The 23,753-nt window shown below is 35.7% G+C and overlaps 1 protein-coding gene across 6 annotated transcripts in view; it reads right to left on the reverse strand.

Moving 5' to 3' along the window:
- Nucleotides 1-23,753, reverse strand: part of LOC109059586 (kazrin, periplakin interacting protein a) — a 32,976-nt gene that overhangs the window by 4,598 nt on the left and 4,625 nt on the right. For 3 of the 6 annotated variants that reach the window (XM_042762333.1, XM_042762334.1, XM_042762332.1), the window contains 8 exons: nt 17,832-17,915; nt 7,669-7,860; nt 4,889-5,025; nt 4,602-4,772; nt 4,299-4,382; nt 3,170-3,344; nt 2,889-3,073; nt 1,655-1,778 (listed from right to left, as the gene is read on the reverse strand). In XM_042762333.1, the coding sequence (XP_042618267.1) occupies nt 1,655-1,778; nt 2,889-3,073; nt 3,170-3,344; nt 4,299-4,382; nt 4,602-4,772; nt 4,889-5,025; nt 7,669-7,860; nt 17,832-17,915 (1,152 nt within the window). Of the gene's footprint in view, nt 1-1,654; nt 1,779-2,888; nt 3,074-3,169; nt 3,345-4,298; nt 4,383-4,601; nt 4,773-4,888; nt 5,026-7,668; nt 7,861-11,512; nt 11,690-17,831; nt 17,916-23,753 lie in introns of those variants that run through there. The other 3 variants (XM_019076781.2, XM_042762335.1, XM_042762336.1) reach the window with 2 other exon arrangements.

Raw genomic sequence — 23,753 nt, forward strand, 5'->3', positions numbered from 1 at the left:
GGTCCAGATGTTGTAAATTAATGACTAACAAAACAGATGGCTACTTCTAAGTGCTTTTAAAGAGTAAATGTTGTTGGAAAATATATAAACAGTGTGGTTTTGCCTGTTAAGATACTGCTTTCAACTCATCTACACAAGCTATTGATTGATTCCTCCTTCTCTAATAGAGCTTCATTATCAGGACTGTGGGGTTTGCACATCACCAGGAGCTAATGAGCCACTGCCGAGAAAAACAATGTACACAGAATTTATCCTGCGCCAAAATAACTTTGAGAGCCCCAAAAAAACCTCAAAGTGAGATAAAAAGGACGAATGGATTAAACAACCACACACACATATGCCCCATGTGGTTAAGGATATTTAGTAAGGAGTTAGTTAGTTAATTATGATCACATCCTCTCTACTACCTGAGCGCCATCAGGCAGTTGATGAAGTAGGCAAAGACAAGCTTAAGTGTCAAAACACAATTACAAAGAGCGAAGAACTCAGCCACACACTGTTCAGTGTTTTTGATTTTATTTCAAAATAGTCTGTAGTTATATAACTTATTCCCATTTTCATTTCCATGCCGTTTAGAGTTCCATGCTATTCAGCACCAGCCTGAGCCAAACGCAGCAGGGAAAACGAGAGCAGTCTCTCCATCTCCAGCTGACGAAGAACACACTACATGCTCGGAAAACTCATTTATTTCTTCATTTCATGTCAGTGCAATATTGAAATGTACACAATGGTAAGAATCTGCTGCTGAATTGTATGTTGGATTTATTTTTGATTTCAGAAAAATAAAAACAATAGACTATAAATACAAAGTTTAATGGATAAAGGCCCTGTAGAGTAAAGGTAATCTAGTTCCCACGTCTTGTAAAGCAACATGGGAAACTACTGTAGAGCTCTATGTCATACCCTGCTTTATTTAAGGTACAGTAATCATTTCCATGACAACTATCCTAAGTTTTTATTATAACCAGTGATCTGGGTTTTGTATTTCCACACAGTTCTCAGATCAGTTTTTGCCTCCTGGTTAATGTTGTTGTGAAGGCAGTTGTCAGAGTTAATAGTGTGTAACGGTGATTATAAACTCTCCTGTGGGAAAGGCAGGACGAGCCACTGCTCACTTAAAGTCACACACTACATAAAATGTCCACATATCAGAATATGCTGCAGTTAGATGAGTATATCTTTTATATCTTTTAGATCACAGTGTGAAATAGCAAATGTCTTTTTTGGGTTTTCACACTGGCCGAGGGTCCTGCTAGCTTCCGACAGGAGAGTTCCATCAATATGTTTAACACACAGGTTTTAAAACAGACAATGAGCGTTAAATGATATAAAAGGCATCTGGAAACACTTACAAGCACTGAGTGCACAATGACTATTATTTACACATTCAGCAGTCCTTCAAGTTTCCAGTGAGATGCTAAAGTGGATAAAAAATGAACACACACACACGCGCACACACACACGCACACGCACTCTGGGCAGGATTGGGTCTACTGTGGCACAGTTTGGAATCATTATACAGTCAAGCTTGTGCTCATAAAGATGGCAGCGATAGAGAGCGACACACACACACACACAGAAACGAGGGGGGGGGGCTCTCAGCAGCGTCACCAGTCAGCATCCTCCTCTATGTAGTAGTCAGGTGTGTTAGTACCATCAAACAGAGTGGGGTCCAGAGACTTTCTTTGCTTTCCTCGACCGAACACCCTCGACAGAGAGCCCAGACCTATCCTCTCTTTCTTCTTTCTGCGTCTCTGCTCCTCTAGATCCTCTAGAGACTGGAGACAGGGATAAAGAAAGAAATGATAAGCAATAGAAGGTGATACATTGAAAATGAGCAGAGAAACTACTCTGTATCATGGCACAATGTTACATGAAGGTTGTCATAATATCTCAGTCTCACAGTATGATAACAGCTAAAGAATCAGAATACCACTCAAGATGTGACATGACTGTTCTGCTGTTTTGAAATATTTACAGTTTAAATAGATTTTATTAGTAGTATTATTGTAACAATTTCCTATTTTTTTTTGTTAATAATATTAAAAAACCACGTATGTGACGCAATACATTTTTAATAATAGTAACAACTTTAGATTCATATTAATTACAATATGGAATTATTAAAAATTATTACAATTTGAATAATAATAATCCCTATATTGTTTTTGTTATTTTGTCAATGCAGACAATTTTTTACTTAAATTGTATCAAAATTATATTAGAAACCATGTAACACAATGCATTTTTAATAACAGTAACAATAATAATATTATAATTTTAGATTGCAATTAACTGTAATATGTAATATAATTATTAAAATTATTAAATGAATAATTAATTGAATTTTAATAATAAATATATAGTCATAATATATATAATTTTTTCTTTTCTTGTTATTGCAGAAAAAAATTGGACTTAAATTTTAACCAAGTAAAGATTAATAGCACCAGGCATGCAACAAGTTATGATAACAACATATTTACAATCATTGATTGAAAAGACTGTGAAAATATATCAGTATTTTTTGCAGTTTTGTGCATCTCGTCTGCAAAGCACTTCACAACCAAGGCATGCACTACAAAAAACTTTTTAGCTCTGCATTTTAGCTCTGCTCTAACATGTTTCCTAATCTAGCCATTTTATAATCCTACGAATATTGTTTATTATAGTATACTATGAATATTGTTGACACTGTGAAAATTGTTAGATATGTTTTTAAGTCTCTTTGGATAAAGAGTGCTAAATGAGTACATGTAAATGTATTGGTGGTTTAGATGTCAAGTAAAAATTACCATGTCACACTACTGTAATACATTTGTCCATTTGTGCATGTGTTTTGCAATTCAAAGATTGTCACAGTGAGTGGAATGCTGTGTCTGTCTTACATTGCAGAGGGAGTTTGTTCTGTGTCGTGGTGAATCTGAAGGTGTTGAGGATCTCTCTCCCTCCATCACCGAGGCGTCTGAGATGATTGACGGTTGTTTAGAGTGACACGGACTGATCCTGGCTGCGGCTGATGACATCATGCTGATGCCGTCAGCATCGCACACGCATGGTGATGCTTTCAGTACTAACACACACAAACATTAGGAGAATTAGGAGGCTGATTTTAACTCCACTTAGATCTTTAAACAGACAGGTCTTTGCTGTATGTATGTGTGCGTACCCTGTCTATCCATTGAGTGGTAAAGGTTTTGTTGACTCTGTCGTATCGCCGCAGTCAGAGGAAGCTCTGCATGCATCGCCCACTCTTGGTTGCCGTTGACGACAGTCTCTGTGGGCATGGCTAGTGAGTGCCGCTTAGGAACATCCTTAGTGAGAGTAGCCAAAGACTGTTTTGCCTGGAACACACAAACAGATTTAATTCAATACGGTCCACTTCCTTGTCTAAAGAGAGTGTTGTAAACAAATTTAAAACGTGTGAAAATGAATGTGTAGTACTGCCCAGAATAACTGCTCCAAACGCTTCACAGTAGAGCAAGTCTGGAGCTAAAGTCATGTTATTAATAGACCAACACAGAATCTGCACTCACACAGAAAAGGTTACAAATGTCTGAAATTGAACCATCAATATTCTGCATGCCTATTTCCTCCCTTATGTGTTCATTTCTTTTTCCCAGTGTTCCTACATCTTTTGACCAATAAATATTCATGATTTCTCTAGTTGTTTGTGTCTGCTGAATGCGGATTTTTGAAAAACAAAAACAAAATTAGAATTTATTTACTAAATTCATACTTTATTTTCATATATAATTTTACCATCTTTTTTCTTTTTTACCTTATATATATATATATATATATATAGATATATATATATATATATATATATATATATATATATATTTATTTTTTTTTGTGTGTGTGTGTGTGTTTTTGTGGATTTTATATATATATATTTTTTTTTGTTTTTGTGTGTTTTTTTTTATAATGATTGTATTGAAATTTTTAAATCTGGGCAGATTCTATGTTGGGCCTAGTTTACCTAGTTTAAAATCATTTTGAAAGAAAGTAATGCAAGAGGAATACAACACCACCACCACCACATCTTCATTATCACTGGTTTAGAATGATTCCCAAGTTCCTAAACATTCTACTAAACTAGCATGCAGAGAAGAACATTCACAGTGATGGAACAGAACCACTCATGCTATTTCCACTCCATTTACACAATGAGTTTGTTCTCAAAACAAAATACACATGCAACCAATCAAGTTGACCATATTGGATGAGGAGTCAACACTGCAGACCAATCAAAGAGGGACTTGGGGTAGAGTGACAGGCCTGGCTGATCTTACCGACACTGTTTTAGGTGAGGCTGGTCTTTCTGGAGATCGAACAAACACGCGACTCTCTAGTTTCTGAGCCATAAAGTTACTCATCTGTTAAAAAAACACACACATAAACAAAAGCGCACACGCACACTCACACTCACACACAACTTAACACTGACATTTTTGAGCTACTCAGTTGACAGATTGTTTGAAGACACATGTAGACATTCTATACAAGATGAACACTTCAAATATCTCTAGACTCACTCATCCACTTAACAGACAAAAAGTAGGATACCCTGCTTTTCTAAACTCTGTGTATCTCACCATAGTCAGTTCAGCCTCCAGCTCTTTGATCCTGTTCTCTTTCAGGTCCAGTGCAGATCGGAGTGCACTTGCATGTTCTGTGGCCTCTTTGGTGTAACGGCGTAGGTCCCACTTCTCCCGTTCTAACAGATCTTTTTCCCTTGCCAGAACTCTCACTGCATCCTCACTCTCCTGCAACACATAAATAAGAAGTGTGTGTAATACTGAAGCATGTGTGGAATTTATGCATATTTAAAGTTGTTTGCTAGTATGAATGCATGAGATATACATGTATGCGAGTAAAATACTTTTCGGTGTTGCTCATAGTTGCGTATGAAGTCTCGTAGCTGCTCCTCACGGCTCTCCAGTGTTGTGTAGAGCTGCTGCATCTGATTCACCAGATCAGTTCTTTCCAACCTCAAACGCTTCCTGTCTGCCTTCATTGCTAGGGGAAAAGAAAAAAAAATAAATAAAATATATATATATATGTGTATATGAAAAAAAAATAAATAAAATATATATATATACCCAAACGCACTCTTATGGGTTACTTATGTTGATTGTAAGAACTTATGGGTTAAAAATTACAATTTTGAGAAGAAAAAAAATTAGCTGATTAAACATTAATAATAAGAAATGCTACTTGTGCACAAATCAGTATATTAGAATGATTTCTGAAGGATCATGTGACACTGAAGACTGGAGTAATGAAAATACAGCAAATAAAGTACACTTTAAAATATATTAAAATAGAAGACAGTTATTTTAACTTGTAATAATTAAACAATATTACTGTTTTACTGTATTTTTTATCAAATAAAATGCAGCCTGTCTGAGCAACGAGCCTTCTTTTAAAAACACTAAACATCTTAACCAACCCCAGACGTTTGAAATATAGTATACTTCCTCCAGCCATATGATTATACGTATCATTTATGTGTGAAGCACTAATTCCAAAGTTTAATACATAAGAGTTACAGTTTATAACAAATCCTAACCCTGAGTATAAGCAACAGCAATCCTTAGTTGATTCTTAGCAAGCACCAATAATTAAAGAAAACAAACCAAAATAAAAAAGAGAAAACAAAATAAGCAATAATTATTGTCTCTACAGAAAATGAAAATACTCATTTGAACTTTGCATTGTGTTTTATAGTCTAGTATGATGATTTTGTTTTGTTAGGTTCTGTGCTCCTCTGCTTGTCTTGTCATGTCAGATGTGATTTGCTTTATTGACTTTAAAATTTATGTTCTGCTTTGATTTGTATGGTTTGAATTAAAATCATATTCATAAAGATCTTACAGAGAGGCAGACAGAAAACATGAACGATATCTGAGAAGAATAAGAAAAAGAACTCATCTATCCATTATAATGAAGAAACTTCTTTTGATAAAATATTGCATGTATATTGATTAAAGACTGCTATGAATTCACCTGTCAGTGCAGTTTTATGCAGTAATATCACACCTCAAAAATGTTCTGCATTTGAAATCATTTTCATGTGCGATTCGGATTGTGGTCTCCATCAATTTAAATACATAATACGGTTTAATCTGCATGTAACCATTCCCATTTACACATTACTATTATTCTCTTGATGTTCAAGATGTCCATTTTCACACACCATTCCCTCTCTCTCGCTCCCTATTTTTCCTCTTCCAGGGTGTCTCTCTCTCCTTCTGGCTGTGGTTAATAATATGTGATAACAGAGGCAGTAATTGACTGTTTTAGGTTGTTTGTAGCCTCTGCTCTGACTTGCAAATTGCAGCTCGTGTTTTCCAAGGACACTGAGTCCATTCACCCACCACTTAAAGACTCATTATACAGGAGCCAAATGGCACACACAAAAAGCCTTTTACACACTCATGCACTCACACACAGGAACACCTGGTAGGAGGTGGAGAGAGATTGTGAATAGCAGTGAACATTCAGATCAGTAAATCCTGGAAGATCAAGAGCTCTTCAATTTCCTCCCAAACTGTGTTTAATTAAATATTGGATGTCCCTTTTCCATTAGCTCACACACATATCACATTATTAGTTATTTGAGTTTTCTTTATCCTTCCATCTTTTGCTGAAATGGATTTCTATAGCAGAAATGCACAATGGTTGTTTCAAATTGCCAATTTTCATTAGTGATTTCAGTAGGCCTTTGCCAAACAATGCAGAGGGTTATATGAGCAGGCTTTTTTTTGCCACACATATACTGTACACATACACAAAGTCAGCAGTAAAGTTACTGCTCAAATGAGCACAGAACACAGCACCCACAATGCAAAGCTCTTTAGGTGCAACTGACGTTCAGGATAACAGTTTAACTCTCCCTGATCTAGCAGGTGAAACACAAGAACATCTAGTGCAGCATTACTCTCACACTGGGCTTTGAGGGTCAACGGAGAAAGTAGATTTCAAGACAAAGACAGACCAAGGACAGCAAAATCCCTCGATACCTTAACATGGAGATTATTACGCCCATTTTGTGGTCAATGCTCTTCTGATTACTTCTGCATTTCACAGCTCCAGAGCTGAAAAATGAGCCACAGGACAAAAAAAAAAAGGAGGAGGAGAGACGAGGTCCAAATGGATTCGAGGAATTTCAGTTTCTGCAGATTTAAAATGGTGCAGTCAAAACACCTTCTGCTCCTCAAAAGTGGTCATGATACTGGATCAAATCACTTGCCTGAGACTCATAAAAACATAAATCATTTCACTTGGATGTTATAAGTTGCACTGAGTAAATACAGCTGGATGAAACAAAAACTGTCCGTCTTCATTTCAGGCTGCAAAGCAACAAAATGTGATTATTTTAAAGGAGGGTGATTATTTTCTATACCCACTGTAGGTATATAAGTCAATTATTGTAAATGACACTAAAATCGCTCAAAAATAAACGCATTACTTATATAAATGAATTAAATCAATAAGTTATTCAAGGAATCTTGATTAATTTTGAACAGTTTATGAACACAGTATTTGTTTATACTGAACAAGTGGTTTGGGCTTATTTGTTGTTTATTTCAAAATGCCAGGTCTAGCGCTGGCTGAGAGCTGGGGGTGAAAGGTCAGGCTCATGGCATTCATTCCTACCTAGTAATGCCTCCTTTGCTCTGTCCAGCTCCTGCTCTTTCTGTGTTAGCTGCACGCGGAGCTGTGAGACAGACCGCAGCTCCATGGAACAGCCTCCTCCCGTCTCCTCCAGCTCACGATTCAACATCTCCCTGACCTGCTTCAGCACTGACACCTCCTCCTGCAGACGCACCACCTCCTCATGCAACAGCACTACAGAGAAAGGGAAAAAGAGAGAGAATAATTTAACATTATAACGCATCACTGTGAGATAAAGATAGATAGATAGATAGATAGATAGATAGATAGATAGATATACATGCACACACACACTATATAGAATTTTTGTGAACCAGCAATGTTCTTTTTGGGAGAGCAGTGACATAGTTCTTCTGTTCTTCTGATGGTGGACTCATGAACATTAACATTAGCCAACACAAGAAAGGCTTTTAAGTTACCCTGGATTATTTTGCAGCCTTGCAGACTATTACACATCTTGCTTTTTAGAATGATCTTTGTTGGTCGACCATTCATGTGGAGGGTAACAGTGGTCTTGAATTTCCTCCATTTGTACACAATCTGTCTGACTGTGGATTTGGGGAGTCCAAACTCTTTAGTGATGGCTTTGTAACCTTTTCTAGCCTAATGAGCAACAGCAACTCTTTTTCTGAGGTCATCAGAGATCTCCTTTGTTTGTGCCATGATATACTTCCACAAACATGATCAAACTTTGACAGATCCCTGTTATCTAAATAAAACAGGGCACGCACTGACACCTGATAGTCATCCCACTGGTTAAAAACATCTCTAAACAGATGGACTCTAATTTCACCTTCAAATAAACTGCTAATCCTAGAGATTCACATACTTTTGCACTCTTTACATACACTTTACCCACAGATATGTTATATTGGATCACTTTCCCGAATAAATAAATGACAAAGAAAATATTTTTGTCTCATTTGTTTGATTGAGTTCTCTGACTTCTTTCAGGACTTGATTATGTTTTGGGTCATATTAATAGAAAATTCTAAAGGGTTAACAAACTTTCAAGCAGCACTACACACACACACACACACACACACACAACACACGTACACACACTATATACAACCAACCACTAACCATAATTATAACTCAGAATATGCCTAAAGTGCTTTATGCCAATCAGCATTCAGGACCAGAACTATTATATATAATTTGAAGTATGAAAAGAAATTCTTCAAAGTATTCCATCAATTCAACGTCATGCACAATACGCAAATATACCTCCAACAAGCAAAGTAGATCATCTCAAATGTTGGGACACAAGCATGAGAGCATTCCTGTCATTTCTGCAGAGTGAAGCTATAGAAACTAAAAGTGTAGGTAAAGGGTGAGATGGAATATCAAATAAATAGTTTAGAAGGCTTCAGTGATGACAAAATCACTCAAATCTAAAAAGCTAAAAATCACACGTACAAATATATACACATAATTCTGCATGTTTAACAGATTCACACAAACATGAACTGCCCTTATTATGATCTTTGTGCTTTAACTTTTTAAATAGCACTTCTTGATTTACACAAAGAGATAAGTGTATGTACAGTAGTGTGTGAATAAAATCATAAAGCAAAAAACAGCAGCGGTGAGGTGTTTGTATGTTTGTGTGGCATTCATAATGAGCTTTGACCTGTGTCTGTCTGGCTCATAGCCATTTATGTGATGCATTTAGGTTTGTTTGAGTTGTTCAGTCATGTGAGCTCTTTATTTAAAGTCTGATTCATTCTCTATTCTCTCAGCAATGTGATGATCACATGAGCCTAAAAAGTAAAACAATCTAAATATTCACAACACAGTTAGATCTGAATGTGGGATTTGAAACAGGTGAGGAATCCTGAACACCTGGTGTTCCTTCTTGTCAGAGCAGACTGAAGTCTTGACACAGGCATCTAATGCAGCTCTAGAATCTGCTTTAGTTTACTTTCAGTCAACAGATATGAGACAGCACAGATCTGGCAGGCTGTATTATACGGATTAGAGCTGTAAAACCTCTGCATCAACTAATCCAACAATGAGCCTCTAGAATGCAGATGCGACTCTAGATTAGCTGGGTTCAGAGAAGGGTTACAGTTGGCTCTAGCCTGAAGCTTCTTGTCCAGACAGGAAATTTGTATTGTTCAATATTATATAAGTGTATGGTATGAGTTTTCACCTGGACTCTTTGTGCTTGCTATTTTTGTGCCTTCAAAAACAGGATATGAGGGCTGATTCACACAAGCGGAAACAAGGCTGATCATGCATGCTCAGCATGTATGTAGTTGCGCAAAAAAGGCAATTTTAACTATGTTCATTGCATCAGTGAAAAAAAAAAAAAAAAAATCAAACCAATGGGGACACTGGACCTTTATTTAGAACTAGTTTAACCACACTAAGCCATTTTTACTTTCAGTTCCACTTAAGTTCTTTAAAATAAATGCCACTTGGTTTAATGATTTGTTAACCAAGGCAATGCCATTAATACATTTTGTGACAAGTGTGTGTGACAAAGAAATAAAAGAGTAAAACAGAGAGAAGCATCTGAGAGCTTCTCATGCAATGTTTTCATTTAATTTAAAGAGTGTTTTGGCTTTTGAGGACATTACAGAAAAGGGCAACGATCTGATTCTGAAGAGTTTAATTCTATTAGTGTAGTCAACCACAAAATGAGTCTGCGAGCCTTAGGAAGAAGACTAGAGAAGGACTGATCACTGACATACAGCAGAATCTCTCACAGCACCATAAACTGCATTTCAAAAAAATAACAGTGATTGTCTGCAGTAAAAGTTCCCCTTTATCAGATAAACATCTGCATCATACACATGAAGTTTGGACTTAAGTTTGGATAATAAAGGGACTGCTGGCTTTTGATGTGTGTGTGTGTGTGTGTGTGTGTGTGTGTGTGTGTGTGTGTGTGTGTGTGTGTGTGTGTGTGTGTGTGTGTGTGTGTGTGTGTGTGTGTGTCCTGGAAAGCTTGTGGTTCAGTTTATGTAGAGTGGCCAGCCCTGTCCTATGTGATAAATACAACTCCCATAGTCCCACCAGCATGCTCAGTGTTAACCATCTTCTGAAGGTGGGGAATCTGATGCAAACAGCTCTACGACATTGCATCACTGCATTTTTTGCCGGCTTTTACAAATGAATTTTTCCATTAAACAGAATGCTGATGACATGTCGAGTCCTATGGAATAACTGACAAAAATTATTTAAGGATGTAAGACATTTTCCAAGTTAACTTCCTACTATTGATTAAGAATGTGGGAGTGCTTCAATGTTCATTTACTTAGTCCTACAGTATGTGCATGACGCCTCCACATAATACAAAGAGAGATTTTTGGTATTAAGCATAAAATGAGAAAGCAAATTATTTTGTTACTGTGTAATATAAATATTATTATATAATATTAAATATAATATTATAATACTATATTTTAATATTTTGAATATACCTTTTAGATAAAACTATTATTATTATTATTATTATTATTATGTGCACACCAATTAACCTTTAGAAATTGTCTTCTGCAACAGCATATAAAAATATATTTTATGCAAATATTTACTTTAGCCTAGCCTAAAGTTCATTTCCATTTGTTAACAACTTGTGTGTGTGTGTGTGTGCCTACATGTGTGCGACTGTCTGTCTGTTTGAAAATAAACAAGCTTGATGATGCAACGGTCCATTCTGATGCCTCACTGCATTTACAACAACACACTTTGAAAACCACTTGATTCACATCACACAAATAAACCCTCTCCCAGTGAAACCAAGGAAAGAAACTTTTGCTGCTCTCCGTTTCTCTCTAGCCTAAGGGGAAATGCTCACAATCAGTCGTTTACTCACCCGCATTCTCCGCTCATCCCTCACTGTCGACTACACAAAGTCAAATGCTCCAGACTAAAAGAACCTCAGCTAACAGCTCCTGCACTTAATCCGAGAGCAAGCCAAATTCAAAAGCTCAAACTCCCTCTTCACCTGCCAGGAGCGACTTCCACTGGTTTACAGATATTTACTGTCCTCAGCCCTCCCTCTTTGAAATGCTTAAAAAGGCGGAGCTACAACTGAGACCACTGTTCAACACACACACACACACACACACACACACACACACACACACACACACACACACACACACACACACACACACACACACACACACAAACTGGGCTAAAGAAAAGGAAGGATCTAGGGTCAAGGTGCAGAATTTCAAGCAGGTAATGACTCTCTTTTCAAATACATCCACACACACACACACAAAACACTCTCACTTGCCAGATTCCTGTAAGAGGAAACCACACACACACAAACACACACACTCTGAAGTTAACAATCAACAGCTAACAAACAGTTCTCATAAAAACCCTAGTATTGGCATATATCTTCATTCACTTGTTTTTTTTCAATCAGTTTTGATCCAAGTATCTCAGTTTGTGTGTGTGTGTGTGTGTGTGTGTGTGTGTGTGTGTGTGTGTGTGTGTCTTTCAATTTATTGTAACCGACTTAATTGAAAGATGACACTTACACAGCACATGCTGTCAAGCATTTCATCTGCAAGCATTTCACTTTGTGAGAAATTTGTAATAAAAACTGATGTTGAACTACAAAAAAAATTTTTTTTATGTTAAATAATTTGGTATTACTTTACAATAACATCCTATTGTAAGAAATTTCCTACAGTATTTAATTGTTAGCATTAGTTTAGTTAGTTGTTAGTTTATTTTAAGTCCATTAAATAATATTATTAGATAACTTTTGATTTTAATAATGTATCCACTTTGTTTTTCCAGCTATTTTTAGCTGTACAAAACAGCTCATTTTGCTGCTTGATATTGCAAACTGGTGTGTCTTACCATATTTATTTAATGTATTATCTTAATTATGAACAAAGTGGTTTGTAGTGCAAAAAGTTTTACCTTTACAGTTTTAGCTATTTTTTTACTGCACTTTGTTATTCTTCTTGTTATTTTCCTACAGTGGCTAATGAACCGGAAGTCTCGCACAGAAAACAGCTCACTTCCGCATTAATAAATGCTTTAGAAGTATTTTTATTGTGAGTTCATGTTAACTAATGTTGACAAACTGAACCTAAGGTGTTACAATATTTCTCTTCTGTGGTTTTAAATTCAAAATAATATTAAAATAATATTTTTATAATATTTAAAATAAATATTTGAGATTTTTATTATAGCTGTGATGAAATATAAAACTAGTCATATCCATTTTAAAGATCCAATTTTTCAGTCTGAATCTTTAGTGGAACCTCTTTATTATAGTAAGAAGGATTTATCACACATCAGATAATTATAATGTAAACACATATATTCCCAACAGCTAAAACAACTAATATCATTCAAAAATTATACCTGTTGAGTAATATTAAATTATCAAAGCTATAAAAAATATATAAATTTAATGTGTGTTCTTATTGGAGATAGTGGGTTCAAATAATTTTGACGTGTTACAAACCCCTCCGTAATAAACTATTTTTAAATAAATTAAATATTATGATACTATGCTAACATCATAAGTCTAATAATGGTATGGTTGTTTTAGCTGCACACACTACCATTTAACAATTAAGGGTCTGTACAAATTTTTTTTTTTGAAAGAAGTCTCTTATGCTCACCATGGCTACATTTATTTTTTCAATAATACAGTATAAACTTAGCCTGACTACGTCAGACTTCATACTTCCGCTCAATTTCAGTTTGCTTCTGTCTGAGATAGCAAACCAGCTCCCAGATTTTCTCCGGCTCCGCACCAGCCATCCAATCAACAAACAGAGGGTGGGGTGAGAGCCGTGAAGTAGACGCTAAGAGCCGAATTTATGATTGTGGTTTTGATTTAGGTTGTTCGAAAACGACAGCGGACATGGAGACACAGGATGCTATTCGCTCTGTTGTGGAGAATATTCCCGCCATTTGCCAACTGAAGCCCGAACAAGAAGAGTGTTTGGAAAAAAAGTGTCCAGGGTGCTCAAGGAGTTCAAAAAAAAGAGTCATTTGAAGGTGCTCTTTGGGGTCGGGAATTCAGTAGAATGTAGTAGAAGGAAATCCAAGGCACTCTTCTTTAGAAATTTTTAAAAAGCCTTTAATGAACTGGCTATTTCATGATAGAAAATTTAAAAGACATAGGGGAAAAACAACCCACGCGTATTACTATTGTAATAGTAATCCAGAAGGCCTAATGGTTGAGGGTTTAGAAATTATCAAAGAGCATTCGGGGTGGTGACCGATTAAAATTACTTCTACAGAGAGAAACATTTTATATATATGAGTTACAGGCCACAGTATACCCTGGTTTGAATGAAGAAATAGATTTCAGTCGCTTTTTGTGATATGCCTTTGTTGCTATGTAACCTCCTAGTGGACCTTCTCTGTATGTGCATGTAATTTGTCATTCAGGTGTTTCTAATCAGCACCTATATAAGAGTAAATTGTTTGATTGTAATACATACCCTGAAGAAGGCTGTTTGTGCCGCTACGCGTGGGTTGTTTTTCCCCTATGTCTTTTAAATTTTCTATCATGAAATAGCCAGTTCATTAAAGGCTTTTTATAAATTTCTAAAGAAGAGTGTTTGTTTCATATTTTGAATGGAGGTGATGTTGTGGCCCTACTCCGTACAGGTTTTGGGAAAAGTTTAATTTATCAACTGTTACCGATCGTCAGCGAGAAACTGGGGAGGCCAAAGTCCGGCAAGGTGATAATTGTGATTGTGTCCCCCTTGATTGCTGTCATGGAGGATCAGGTTAAGGAGGCAGCAAAACTCGGTCTGTGTGCGGCACAGCTTGGCATGCACAATGATCGAGAAATTATGGAGGCGAATTTCAGCCTTATTTTTGGTAGCCTCATATCCTGGATTCACAATCCAAAATGGAGAGCTATGTAGGCACACGTCGCATACAAATGGTGAGTTTGCATACACAGGTTTGGTTATTAACTTCAACAAGTTAATTTATTTCAGTTCGAGGCAGCTGAGCCGGCGCATAACACACGTCATAACCAAACGTTATGTGATTGGCTTACGGGTACACCAATGATTTTAAGCTTCCCCACTAGAAAGAAAACGCTTGTCAATTATGCCCTTCCAGACTCTGTCTACGAAGCAAAGCGAAGTTAATTGGATTTTGGTTTTACTAGTGTTTTTAAGATTGTAATATTGTGAAATATTATTACAAGACACATTTCTTATTATGAAAACGCTTGTCAATTTTTATATTATTGTTATATGTGTAATAGTATATTAGTATTATTGATTTTTGTGGAAGTTTTTATAGTAATTTTTAATAGAGTATTTTTGGAACAGAAATCTTTTGTAACATTACAAATGTCTTTAGTTTTGATTCATTTAATGCATTCTTGCTGAATAAAATAATTAATTTCTTAAAAATCTTACTGAACTCATAATTTATAAATGTGTCTTACCAAAAAAGGCTGGCAGATTTGTAGTAGTCTGAGTAGCATCATGTTGATTGTCAAAAGTGTGCAAGGGACCCAGTCCAAAACAGCATTTTTGTGCATGAAATACCCCAAATGCTGTAAAGCTCACTGGATCACATGTACACACAGACTCACATTCACTCAGGTATTCACAAACCAAAACTTATACTCACACAAAATCTGTTTGCCTGACTGCAGCTGTGCTGCTTTTCTACACATTTTACAGATCCCTCAGGATGGGTTGTCAACACACACGCATTACACCTGTCAACAGAGTTCACACACACATAAAAACATACAATCCCACTTGCACAAAGCAATGTAAAGTGTGGCTAACTGCTGTGCCAAGCACACCGTAGCCAAAGACAAACAAATGCAGGCTGGCATCATCTTCTGACAGCTCATTACTCTAGTCTTGAGTCAAAGAAACAGCAGCATTTACACTATGAAGTATAGTAAACAATCGCACAAGACCCAACATCAGTTGATGACATGAACCAAATGGAAAAAAAGGGAATAAATGAGTGATAAAAGAAGAGAGTTTTTTTAAGAACTGCAGCCATAGTCAATCCCTCTGTGGAGATGATGAATCAACTGATTCATAATTTATAACTTTTAAAATTCATAAAAGTCAGTGATCAGAGAATCTGAATCAAATGAACCTCCAAGAGTCAACATGTTGTCTCTCTACCACTCTATCTCTTTCTCCATTCTTCTCCCTGTATGATAAGATAGGAAAAGATAACTTACTGCAAACAGGATGAAGGGCTGAGAGTGAACATGTGTGGTCCTGCATAGCCAGACTGGACCACTAGCATAATGCCTGGTCAACATTGCATCTTATTTTGGCCAAGAACCATTTAAATAGGTAAAGGTTGTCTTACTGATGCATAATGTTGCCAACCATACTTTTTAGTTGATTTTATGTGCTGTAAAGCTTAAAAAACACAATAAAAAGGCATCAGAGTCGTGCCGCACTCATTTGTGCACACGCTCAGCATGTATAAGGCTTGTGGGCTCACAGGGAATCAGGTTCAGTCTGGGTCATGTCATGTACTTTCCACTGTCATGTAAAAATAAAGGCAAAAAATTCCCCCCAACCCCTCCAAAAAACAAACAAACAAGCTTCCAAGAAAACAAACACCAGTTCCCATAAAAGTTGTATAGACAATGATGAAATTACTAGAAAATTTCACAGAACACAATTCCAGTAACCAATTATTCACAGAAGCACTCATTGCTGCGAAGAGGTAACTAGTAAAGAGTTTTCCTTGTAAATATACACTACTGTTCAAAAGTTTTGGTTTTGTTAGTTTGGATGAAATTAATTTTTTTTTTTTTTTTTCAGGAAGGATGTATTAAATTTATTAAAAGTGACAAAGACTTACACTGTTACAAAACAAATTATTTCCAAGAAATTAAATTCTTTCTATTTATCAAAGCATTTCTAAAAAAAAAAAAAAAAAAAAATTATTAAAAAAAGAATTTATTAAAGAAAAAAATGTTTTTAAACCTGATAATAACTGTTTTCAAAGAAGAAGAAGAAGAAATGCACCAAATCAGCATATTAGAATGATTTCTGAAGGTTCACTGAAGACTGAAATAGCCTAATGGCTGCTGAATATTCAGTTTCATCATTACAGAAATAAATTACATTTTCAAATATATTCAGAACAGTTATTTTAAATCAAAATATTATTTCACACTATAACTGTTTTTACTATATTTTAGATCAAACAAATGCAGCCTTGGTGAACATAAGAGACTTCTTTCTACTTAATAGTAAATTAATAACGAGATTTTGATCTTAAAATAAAGTGTGACTAAAATGTGTATCACAGTTAATAGGTTTCAGTCACATGAGCTGGCGGGCAAAACATCCATAGAACTGCAGCACAAGCCTGTCAATTTTCCATCTGTTTCCAATCCATAAATATTTAGATCATCTCTCAAAAGAATAAAACTAAGATATGCGAACAAAATGCAAGTTTTGGCCATTTGGAATACATATAAAACACCCTCCACAATATTTCAGACATTCTAAAACATTTAATGTGAAAACATTAAAGTGCCTTTAAACAGTCATATTAAAATATCACATTCAGTACACACCTTATTGATGATGCATACTTTATACAGGCCCAGAATATGAAGTGTTTTCTTTATAATGGTTTTCTATGTGAAACATTCAATGTGAAACTTTGCGCATTGCGTTAATATTCTGGGTTCATCTGTTTGCCTGTACAAGTTATGCACCATCAATAAGGTGTATACTGAATTTGGCCTTTAAATATCACTGTTTCACTACATTACTACTTAATGCAAACCTCATAAAATAACTGGTGGTCAGTGGCGGAAAGCCTTGTTTTGTCTTAAAATGTGGGTGCTCCTGCAAGGGCTGAATGTCACGTGAAAACGTGAATTCCCAGACCAAGCCAAACAATCAGACTGGAGCTTATGATTTTGCAAAAACCTCTTTTCCATTAAATGTGCAGCCTGATGTTGTGTGTAGTTTTTTTGTTTTTGTGTGTTTTTTCATTTTGTTGATGTGGAAAATAGTCGGATTATCTCTCAGGCGAAGCCTCATAGATCACTCTGAGTTTCAATCTGACACACACATTCATTTTCATTCCACTAGTCAGTGGTGCATTTTAGTGGTGCGAGAGTATTTGTGCTTATCTGGATTTCCTTACATGCTTTTCAGCGTGTAAACTACTCTTACCTTTATCTAATGACGTCTCCTGAACAACGACGTCACCTTTTTGACCAAGCTCTGTCAAAGCTTTCGGTCTTTGCACCGGTGCATCTGAAAGAGAAACACAGAGACAAATAACATTAGATTTATAAACATTGTATGTTTGAGCAGGATTCATTCTTCTGGTTTCATTACAATCACTCCATATGGTTGGAAATTCACATTTTAGCTAAATAAAGAGTTCAGCTTGAATGACCTCTGGTATAAGCTGCAGTGTATCTCACCTCTAATCTGGCTGAAATATCACACCACTCACTGCAGAAGGAACTGGAAGCATTTAACACACAAATCAATGACAGAATAAAGGCTCAGCCACTGGATGCTTTTTATACTGCCTTCAGGATAGATTGCAATGCTTACCTAATTAAAGTGAGCATAATCTTATAAAACTAAATCACCAGCTTTATTCTGCAGGGGAAATGTGTTTCTCTCTCTCTCTCTCTCTCTCTCTGAAGATGTTTTCACTTATGTCCTCTGATGATCATCCATCACTCAATTTTAATTTCAGCACCAACAGAGAATTTGTTTGGCAGGTGCCACAATGTCAAAGATCAACATCCTTCAGATGAGCGTGACAAGATTCTTCAGTTGTCAGCAACTTATAACACTTACACACACACACACACACACACACACACGTACTTGAAAAATATTGATTTTGTGATTGTGAGTGACAAAATCACTAAAGTGCTAAGTGCTAATATGTCTGGTTTCCTTTTTTATCATTCTCTTTTCAGGTTTTCTCAAACCCTTTAGCTGTAAAAGCATTACAGCATTATATCAAGACTGGTTCTCTACATAAAGTGGGGTCAAAGTTGGAGACCACTAGGGCAATAATGCTTCTTATTTTTATTTTATAAAATGTTTTCGGTACAAATTATGTTCTCAGCATAGAAATTTGAGTAAAATTGTTCCCTGTCTCTGGTGCTCTTTTACATGCTGAGTTTAACATATCAATGTTGAATGGATGAAATGTTTTGTTTCCTAGAAAGAGAGACAAAAACTAGTTAAAAGAGAGTGAGGGGGAGGAATGACATTTCTAACTAAGAACAAAATGCAGCAGAAGGAAAATGTAAATTTAAGGAATTTTAAATACAGAATATGAACAGATTTGTTCCCAGTGTTCCTGTAAATCCTTGAGGAGACATCCTCTAAAGCGCATGAATTCACATGGTAAATCATCAGCATCCCGTCGCCATGGGAACCAACTGGGATGACTGGAGAGAGGTTAAATACAATCGGTTCACCAACAAGATTTAACATTGCGTTTGTGTGCTCTGTGAGCGTATGAATTTTGAAATGTCTCATTCAGGGGTCAAAACTCCTCTGTTTCTCTGACAGAATGTCTGGAACTGATTCAGGACATGACCAGGGGTTGCTAAGCAACTGATGCCAAGGTAACAGCGCCCAAAACTCATATACCCTTTTTAGGCAGAAGGTCATCAGAGGGGCCTAAATTTGGAAATAGGAGACACTAGTGGTGAAAAATACTTTTCCAGTATAAGGTGAACATTATTTAAACAATGCGCGGTTACATTGATGGTAAAAAAAAAATAAAATAAATACATTTAAAAAAAAAAAACAAAAAAAAAAAAAACACCTGAGGTTTCCAGAAATTCATCATAATAAATAAGATGACAATGTTACAGGTTACTATGAAGTACAAAAATGTGCTTTTTACCTTAAAATGTACCGATAACCACCAAATGCAGGCAGTGAAATAAAAAGCCATATAAAGAATTAGAGGTCACTTTAATTGGCCTAAAACATGGTATATGGTGGACAGGGTAATACACACAAAGACAAAACACCAACATATGTCACTAAAATAATGCAATAAATAATAACTAAATAAATCAAATGTAACACAAAACACCCTAAATGTACATTACTGTTCACAAATATTGTAAAAATATATATTTTATATATATAAAATATAATTTTATGTGTCATGCAAGGACTTCAGAGAATGCCCTTTTACTGTTTTTCACCATAAATTTTACAGTAATTCTTAGTTTTTACATACAAAACCCCTTAATTTGTCAGTTTTTATTTACAGTAAACATACATATAATGTGATGTTAATAATGATAGGTATAAAATAATAATAATAATAAAAATAGGAAGATTAATGCAAATACACTAAGTTTAGCGAATAAGCAGTCATGACGTTTTTAACCACTCCCATATTACTATAATGAAAAGCAGTCGCTTGTAATTTGTTTTATTCCTTATTTTTACTTTTTAAAGCGATGTTTACTTAATATTTACCTTTTCAAATAGTTCATCAAAATAGTGTTTTTAATAGAAATGTATTTTTTGTTGTGATATTTAAAAAAAAAAAAAGGTTTATATCTAGCAAAATGTATACAGTAATGCACTTACAATGGACTGTATCTGGTTATCATAAAGAAACTAATGTAGAAACATGGAGCTCATACTTTTTTTTCTAGCAAATGCATGAATTCTAAATGTAAAAAAAAAAAAAATTCTTGCTGCATTCGCTTGTAAAATAACAAAGACTGAAAATTAAGAGGAACTTGAATGATGTAAGTTTGGCCTGGGAATGGGGCTTAACAGAAATTGGAGTACCTACAATAAACAACAAACAATGACACCATTCCATTCAGTTCTTACAATGACTTTATTCATGATGGTTAAATTTGAGTGCACCGCTTAAGAGACTCGAGACTTTGAGAAATTATTAATGCAATATAAAAGAAAAGCTTGGCAGTGCCATAAGCATCAAAATAAAGCCACTGAATGAGATGTTCATGGGACACAAACAAGTTAATAACAGAGAGATCTGTTTAAAGCGGCCAGCTGAAGCTGTGCTGATGGCCTTGTACATTCCCTGAATGACAAGCGATCAATGTTGCTCTCACAGGCATCTCTTCAGGCCTTCATCTGTGCTGAATTTGAATGCACTGCTGATTTTAAAGTGTAGAGAGAACTGTCAGTACTTTTAATAAAGCCTTTAGCCTTTTTAACCTCCCAGCTTTAATGCTACAACTCTGCAAGCCCGAATCTTCTCCTTAAACAGTACGCATGCATGTGCAGAGTTTTTTTTTTCATAATGCATCCCAGTAAAATAATGTCCAGATGGCACAGCAATGATAAACACGTCTGGTTTAACAGCCTAAATATTGGAAAATTGATTTTGGTCCAGGACATCAAGTAAGACGTCTGTAACTGTAGAGTATAATGTCTGTGATCCAAAATGCATATAAAACCCAGTCTATCCAGACAGAGTTTGACATCTAGCTGTAACCTCATTGCAGGCAGGGTACAGGGTTTATTTCAGAAGCATATCATCTTTGAGTGCTGCAAATAGCAAATACGCACACACACACACACACACACACACACACACTTCTTCTCTCTCTCTTTCTGGCTGGTAACCCCATCCAGTCGTTCTGATGCCAAACGGTTAACAGATATAAGCTCGCTCTCGACATCTGTGTTTAACATTATAGTGAACACTGGCAAACACCAACAAACACAAACTGCATCCTTACAACTCAACCATTAACAAAAAATGTTTACGATATATCTACTTCTTAACATACTTTAATGATTTGCTTGAAAAATAATGCACAAATTGAATTTTCAAAACTACATGTAATCACACATAGATGCTCAAAACTGTATCACGAAGCACTATGCTACATACTATAAAACAAACACAGCTGCATTCTTTTACAACAGAGCTGAAACGGAACCCCTATCACAGATCACATAAACGTTTAAATATGGCTGCACATTCAAATTTGGCTCATCATATTACATGACGAAGAGCAAAACTCACATGCTTCATGGGTTAGTAATAGTCACAGTGGGAGTGACAACAAATGCATTTGCTCTTTCATACAGACAAAGCTGCTACTCACTTTTTTCCTCTGTTTTGTAGCCCTACCGAAGTGAAAGAGAGAGAGCGAGAGGCAAAACTGTCCTGTCAGCTCCTCTAGATCTTCCATACTAACAGAGCAGGTGGAATATGACACTCTCTGAAGTGTGTGCGTGTGTGAGCGAGGGAATAAGAGTGAAGTGAGTTCATTGAGAAGTTTAAAACTATGCTGTGCAATGGTTGAGCAGACTGCCCCATTACACCCTCTCCCACACACACACAAACTTTCACAGAGATTCAACCCAATGTGTTATACTGTAACTGTGATAAATGAGAAGTCAGCTTATGGATGTGCTGCATAAGGGATTCAAAATTTGACGAGCAATGAACACAAGTGGAAAAGAAAAACACTTTAAGGCCAGCTGAACAGTGCATTTATTAGGAGCTGCAAATAAGTATCAAAGTGTTAGACTGATAGTCTGCCTTTCTTGGATCTATTCTCTAGATTAAATCAAAAGACAAGTTTCGACCAGCACCGGCTCATTGGTATATTTTTGCTAAACTCTAAAAACACACCTATACATAAAATTCACTGCAGTTTCCAGTTAAAATGAATACTAGTGGAAGTAAAACACCAACAACTTATTTCTTTTTAAACAAATTATAATTACAGGCACATCTGCACAGATTATTGATTAATAAAGACTTATTTTTATGTGACTCATACAGAGATCAGATGAACTGTAATGCTCTTGAAGAGTAAATAGCCTCAATCAAGGGCATTAGAGCAGCAGCAGGACATGAAGATGTCAGGTGACCTGAACACTTTCAGAACAGTGATAGCCAAGCATCACCAACACAGCAGTAAAGATTTATGATTACAGCTTTCATCAGTTCAGCACAAAGGTGGGTGAGAAAACAGAAGGACAGAGAGATTAAGAGAAAAAGAAAAGTATGGAGAAAGGAAATGTGGTACTGGACCTGCATGTCTGAGATTCTCATTGCTCAATGGATGCCAGCGGCAGAGTGCATTGCAGCGAAAGATAACATTTTCTCAATTTGTGGTCTCATGACAGACTGTAGATTTCCTAAAACTCCCCTTTCAAAACAACAGATTCTAAGCGTTCTATGATGCAGCGTGTAGATACCTTTAAAATCCTTCATATTAAACCAGCAACAAGCAATAATATTCTAGGTAGCTGTTGCACTGTATATACATATGAGTTTTTGAATAGAGAGCAGGGTAGCTATTTAGTGATGATGAAAATGAAAATAACTGAAAATAATGATTATGCACTGTTCACAAGTTTCATTCACAAATGTTGAATGAATGTTGAAAAAAAGTCACACTGATTAATGTTTTTTGTTTTTTCAGGATTCTTATGAATAGAAACCCCAAAAGAACATCTTAAATATATATATATATATATATATATATATATATATATATATTATATATATATATATATATATATATATATATATATATATATATATATATATATATATATATATATATATATATATACATATAAAACTTTCTTCTTAAAAAAAAAGTGACATTTTGTGACATTATAAATGTCTTTACTGTCACTCTTTTCACAAATCATGATGACATCACTTGCATTTGATGACAATTCTGCCCTCTGAAATCATGAATCAGCCTGAAAGCTCACAAGAAAGGTCCTGTGTCTCAAGAGCAGCAAATCAGCAAAACAACTAGCTACAGCAAAAAGCAATACAAAGCATTCACTAGAGGGAGGGCAATGCCAATTTTTTTGCTGATTATTTAATAATGACTGGAAAAACAAAACAAAAACAAGTGAACCAGATTTTTCAAAGCAATGAAAGAGCAAGTCAGTCATGATTGTCATAAGCACACTTATATTCAGACTGCGTGTTTTGTTGTTCGACGATGTGAAAACAAGTGAGTCACAATCATTGGTGTGGTAAGAGGGAGTGAACATCAACGAGATCAACAACACATCATCAGAAAATAGAGTAAGGCACCATTATCAGTAAAATAAAAATGAGTCTGCATT

The sequence above is a fragment of the Cyprinus carpio genome, chromosome A8 (genome assembly GCF_018340385.1).
Source record: "Cyprinus carpio isolate SPL01 chromosome A8, ASM1834038v1, whole genome shotgun sequence".
Lineage (NCBI taxonomy): Eukaryota > Metazoa > Chordata > Actinopteri > Cypriniformes > Cyprinidae > Cyprinus > Cyprinus carpio.